The sequence below is a fragment of the Natrix helvetica genome, assembly GCF_964273705.1.
Source record: "Natrix helvetica genome assembly, chromosome: 10".
NCBI classification, from domain to species: Eukaryota; Metazoa; Chordata; class Lepidosauria; order Squamata; family Natricidae; genus Natrix; species Natrix helvetica.
This window is the reverse complement of record NC_138561.1, coordinates 9781198-9787197: the sequence shown is the minus strand read 5'-3', so window position 1 is coordinate 9787197 and position 6000 is coordinate 9781198. Positions and strand designations below refer to the sequence as shown.

The window sequence follows — 6000 nt, the reverse complement described above, 5'->3', positions numbered from 1 at the left end:
GCCCGGATGGTGCTGGACAGATGGGCTTATGAAAGGAGGTATTATTATCCTATATCACTGAGAGTACTAGGTTAGGAGAAGCTTTTTGCTTCAATCCCCTTTAGGACTTTGAATAATAAATAAAAACAAATCCATTTTAATGTTTGACTGTAGCAAAGCGTTGCAAAGCAGCTTTGCAAAACGTCGCTTCCTTTTAGAACTACCTTCACCGGCTGATCCAGGTGGGACTTCAAAAGCCTTTACTTGTAACAGCAAGGGATTCTGGGACTTGAAGTTCACGCCGCACGAGCCGGACGCTTTGCTCCGCCCTTAAGGTAACGCGACTGGGTCACGCCTCTCCCGATTCGCCGCCCGTTCCCTTTCGACTCCGCCTCTCAAGCCAACGATCCAATAGCGAGGCGGAGGACCGGCAAGGGCGGGGGGAAGGAGGCTGTCAATCTACGTCCAAAAGCGAATAGGCCAGCTTAAGGTAGGATAGGCGACGTGTTTGTAGAAGGTAAAGATGGCGGCGGCGGATCCCGAAGCCGGCAGGTAATGACAAAACAAGACTCCCCGCCCGTTTGCGGGCGCTCCTAGCTGTGGATTACGGGTTATGGAGTCCCGGTTCCCTTGGAGGGGGCCTCGTGGGGCGAGACTGCTGTAGAGACTAGTAATTGGTTTATATATTACATTGTATTGTGTACACACAAACAAACAAACACACACACACACACACACACACACACTGAGTTTTCTTAAACTGGCACTTTAAGGCTATTTATTTATTTTCTTCCTTTGAAAAATGGAAATATAAATTTTAAAATGTATAGTTATAATATGATTGTAATATAATTAACATATAGTACAATATATATAATATATGATAACGTACAATACAATAGCAGAATTGGAAGGGACCTTGGAGGTCGTCTAGTCCAACCCCCTGCCTAGGCAGGAAACCCTATACCGTTTCAGACAAATGGCTATCCAACATCTTTTTAAAGACTTCCAGTGTTGGGGCATTCACAACATCTAGAGGCAAGTTGTTCCATTGATTAATTGTTCTAACTGTCAGGAAATTTCTCCTCAGTTCTAAGTTGCTTCTCTCCTTGATTAGTTTCCACCCATTGCTTCTTGTTCTGCCCTCAGGTGCTTTAGAGAATAGTTTGACTCCCTCTTCTTTGTGGCAGCCCCTGAGATATTGGAACACTGCTATCATGTCACCCCTAGTCCTTCTTTTCATTAAACTTTCATTTAAAGTTTTTTATTTAACTTTCATTAAACATAATTTAAAGTAATTGTAATATGTATGCATATAAAATAAAATAATATAAACATTATACTAAATATAAAATATTTTCAGAATCGCCCTTAATAGTGCCAGGATTCTAAGAGCAGTTTTCAGGATTCTTTAAAGAAGAAATTGGTTGTTTTAAAGAAGGAAAAAAATCTCCAGGCAAAGAAGAGTTGAGCAAAGTACACATTTAAATTCTGGTTTAGCCAAGTGCCACAATTTGGTAATACTAGAGCAAGGTTTTTTTAAAAAATCCAGGAAGGAGAGAGATTAGCAGTTCAATATATACATATAGAGTACTAATGTTGTTTTTTAGGTACATGAAACTGCTCTGCACACCCATAGAGAAATATACAGTACATGTACAAAATATATAAATATTTTTAAAAGTGATATTAAAATCTAATACACCATTAACATAATAGCCCAAGATCCAATGAGTTTAATAGCTTATTGCTAAGTAAATGAGATTTTCCCCCCTGTAGCCTAAAGAACTTGAAATTGAGGATTTTTCAGCCTTGGATAATCCCCCAAACCAATTTTTGGATAGACAATAATCTCCTTTTACTCAAGAATTCAGCTTTTGATGAAAGTTAGCACTTATTTGTAAATTGCTGATTCTGCACTGTTAGCATTATTAGACAGTATTCACAGCACAGCACAGCACAAGCTCATTAGTCTATGATAAAACTAAGTCTCTTACTGAAGAATGTAATAACCCTAACTCAAAATTAAGTGGTCCTTTATTCAAGGAAGGTCATTGCTAAGATTAAACAATATACACAGATCTTAAGTGTAAAGTGCAGTACAGGATAGTGAGGACTACTATAAAGTGATTGAATGAGACTCCAAGTATGTACTTGGATTAGTTCTCTGTGAGGATTGGATGTACGTGTTTAAATTCAAATGGTTTTGTAAATTTATATACTGGCCTTCAAGAACTGTACCCAATTCCATAAAGTTGCTTTGGAGTGTATAAGGATGCAAACCAGTGGTGGCTTGCCGATATTTTTAGTACTGGTTCGGGTGCACTCCTGTGGACACACTGCTTCTGTGCATGCATAGAGCCTTCCACCACCAATACTACTGGTTCGCCCGATCCAGGACGAACTGGGAGCAACCCACCTCTGATGCAAACATGGCCCTTTATGCAATTCTTGAAAACCATCCTTTTTTCAGCATCTTTAACTGGCTTATTATAACTCAAGTAAGAATCTTTCCCCCCTCTTCTGATGCTCCGTGGAATCAGCTGTGGCAATTATTTTACATTTATTAATCTAAATGATGCATCAACCAGTACGACCACATAAATATTTCATTATTAAACTAAGCTGTAAAGCTATCTGAGCCAAGCTTTTTTCTCATAAAGCAAAGGTCACACTGTTCAATATGATGTGTCTGAATCATATTGGGTTTTTTTTAATAATAAATCTTATTTCATTGCAACAGTTTTAATCCATTGTTCCCTTACCACCAATACATGTCTTGTAGTGAGAACATTTGAGTCCTGTTTCATAACAAGTTATAGTTTTGGATTATTTTTCTTAATAATTAAATGAAAAGTGTAATGTTTTCCACTCATTTATTTAATTAGGTTCTCTTTATCTAATTTTAGGATTTGAGTGGAGAACAAATCATCCTTTAGGTCATAGAAATATTGAACATTCATAAGGGTTATCCAATTTTTGAGGGCCCTTGTATGCCTCTTTGTTTGCAGTAAAGGCAATCTATTTGAAAAAATCATTTTTCATGTTTCTTTTTGCAAAGGTATTGTAGAGTGACATTTTTTGCCTGTTTTGTTTATAATAAAGGTTTTGCTCTTTTTATTTATCCTAGAATGAGCATAAAAGAAAAAGCAAAGCTGCAGTTAAGGAAGGTTGACATTGGAGACAAATTTTCCAACATTCAATTAGCAAAAGCCTCAGTTCTTGTTCCACTGATGGTCAAAGATGGAAAGCTATGTCTTCTCTTCACTCTTAGATCAAAGAAGGTATGTAAATATGAAAACCAGAACTAGTTTCACAATTAATTTGGTCAATATTTTTAGAAACATGTGAACTAAAGACTAAAATAAAAGGAGAGAAAACACACATATAGAAATATATTCAGTCTGGATAAGTAGAACTAACACTGATAGTGTCTCCTTTTGAGGCGGGAATGCAATCTCTGTTTGAACTTCCTTCTATAGGTAATCCTTGACTTACAGTTGAGCCCCAAATTTCCTTGCTTCAGCCTGTCAGTCATTAAGCGAATTCTGTCCCATTTTACGATCTTTTTTTGCCACAGTTGTTAAGTGAAACACTGCAGTTATTAAGTTTGTAATAAGTGAATCTAGTTCCCCCATTGACTTTGCTTGTCAGAAGGTCGCAAAAGAGGATCACATGACCCCAGGATACGGCGACTGTCATAAAGATGAGTTGCTTGCTAAGTGTCTGAATTTTGATCACATAACCATAGGGATGCCGCAAAAGCCGTAAGTGTGAAAAATGATCATCACTTACTTTCTTGAGTGCTGTTTTAACTTCAAACAATCATTAAATGAACTGGTATAAGTCAAGGTCTACCTATACCTAAGCCTACCTTAAGTTTTCACTTTTGCTTTTACATTGCAATCTCTTTTTCCCTACTAATAATCAGCCCATCCAATATAGCACTGCCTTTCTTTTCTTACAGCCATTAATTAAAATTTTGATGCAATAAATTTGAAAGTTGGAATACCTGAGGACAGGGTAAAGTTTGCATCTTGATTTCCCTTGGGCTTTTTTCATCTGTCACCAGCAGCCAAAATAGCAAGAGACTTCAGCAGTAGCCCAGGTAAAGATGTTAAATGTGTTTGCTAAAGCAAGTTGCTGCCTTAAATCTCCATGAGCTGGAAGAATAGCTTAATTTTCTGAAGGTCAAGAGGAAAAAAAATCACTTTTCTCTATCTTTCTTTTTTTATAATAATTCTGGTCTGTTTTGTTAGATTTTGAATGCTTTGTAACTAACCTGAATCAGAGATAGTTTGGTCTAAGTCAGGGGTGTCCAAACTTGGGCATGGCATGGCTGGCTGGGGAATTCTGGGAGTTGAAGTCCACAAGTCTTAAAGTTCCCAAGTTTGGACACCCCTGGTCTAAATCAAGGATGGCTAACCTTTTCTGGACCGTGTGCCCAAAGCGCCTGAACCCCCAAAATGCAATGCATGTGGGCCCCCACGCATGCGCCCCACCTCCTGTGCATGTGCACGCACCATGCCCCCAATTCATGTGTGTGCGGCCCCTGCACGCTCGCCACGCATGAGCACATGGGCCTGTGCACATGCGCAGCAGAGAACCAAATATCAGCTGGCCAGCAGGAGGCATTCACACACGCTCAGCAGAACTGGGGCAACAACTGGTGTGCCATCAGAGAGGGCGCTGCTTGCAACCTCTGGCATGCGTGCACATTCACACATGTACCTCTACACCTACCTGACATAGTGTATGAATAAAGCAATTAATTAAATAAATACTAATTCTTTGTTCGGATAATTCTTTCTAATGTACCCACATCTTTCAGAAACATTTCTGCTGAATTATGTGGGTGTAGTAAATAGGATTTTTCTCATGCTTTTGGGCTAATGTATTTTATTGAAAATAATCTTAGGAGAGATTTCATCTTTCAAGATGCAGGTACTTTAAAAATTACTTGCTGGTTTCTTATTTTCTTCTATTTTTCCCATACTTTTTTTTAGTTGATCATCATATTGTGCATGTTTAGCATTACAACATTGTTTTGCAATGTGAAACCACTTATGCCTCACACCCAGTTGTTATCTCACAATAACTCCTTTAGGATTATTGGATTATTCAAAACCAATACCATCAATTATAGGAAAAGTTATGAAAGCCTCTCTTGTTCATGTCTGTACTTGCTAAGTTCCTATGTTGATGGTATTGATTTTGAATAAAAATGGCAATAGAGACAAAGATCAAGAGACTGCAAAGAACAATTGACCTAATATTTGGATCTTGGTCTTCCCTGTGCGAGTATAATTTGACATTTGAGGTTATATTTAAAATGAAAATGAGTGCTAGAAAAACTCACAGGATTTATGCATACCAATTCCTAAATAGGAGTTCAGTTCTTTGAACCCATTGATTTCAGTGACTCTTTAAGTTTGACTAGTTCTTGATCTAAGATAGGATTTTATAAATGCAGCTACTCTTAAACTGGCTGCCAGGATTTCCAATGCATGCCCTAAGTAAACCATCAGTGTCGAGCCAAGCTTCAAAAGAAATCCAGTTATTTATTAGGAGCAACATGTTGGCACATACCAAAGAGAAGCCAGCTCTAACCCCATGTAATTTACAACCCAATTATGACCTTGTTTCCCTCCTCCCTGAGGATGTGTCATAAATCACATTCTCCAACGGAGCACTTTTGCAGGCTGTAGAGATCACGCCCCTCCGGCTGCTGCGGGTGACCTGGGAGACAGCCTTGAGAAAGATATGTGTGGAATGTGCTTCTGTTTGTGGCTGTTGTGCTGCATCGTCAGTTCCCCATCCCCCTTGACTATGGCAACTTGCCTATGGCTTTGCGAGTTGACATTAGTATTATGGACGTCCTAAGAGAACTCCCATCTTGGTATGATGTGATAGTTGGAGCCCAGTGATTACTGCATCTTGTGACTCCAACCAGATTTTTTGTATGAAAAAAATGCTTGTTTTCCTGACTGTCCAGGTGTCTTCTCCAGTACCAGTGTTCAA

At 38.7% G+C, this 6000-nt stretch overlaps 1 protein-coding gene across 7 annotated transcripts in view; it reads left to right on the top strand.

The window, feature by feature from the left end:
- Nucleotides 1-446: 446 nt before the first annotated feature.
- NUDT7 (nudix hydrolase 7) overlaps nucleotides 447-6000 on the top strand; it is a 32941-nt gene continuing 27387 nt past the window's right edge. For 5 of the 7 annotated variants that reach the window (XR_014176280.1, XR_014176281.1, XR_014176282.1 and 2 more), the window contains exons 1-2: nucleotides 447-531; nucleotides 3110-3263. Coding sequence is in view for 3 of the 7 variants with exons in the window: in XM_081963668.1 (XP_081819794.1) it covers nucleotides 503-531; nucleotides 3110-3263 (183 nt within the window). In the remaining 4 variants the exon portion in view is untranslated. Of the gene's footprint in view, nucleotides 650-1342; nucleotides 1456-3109; nucleotides 3264-6000 lie in introns of those variants that run through there. The other 2 variants (XM_081963669.1, XM_081963670.1) reach the window with 2 other exon arrangements.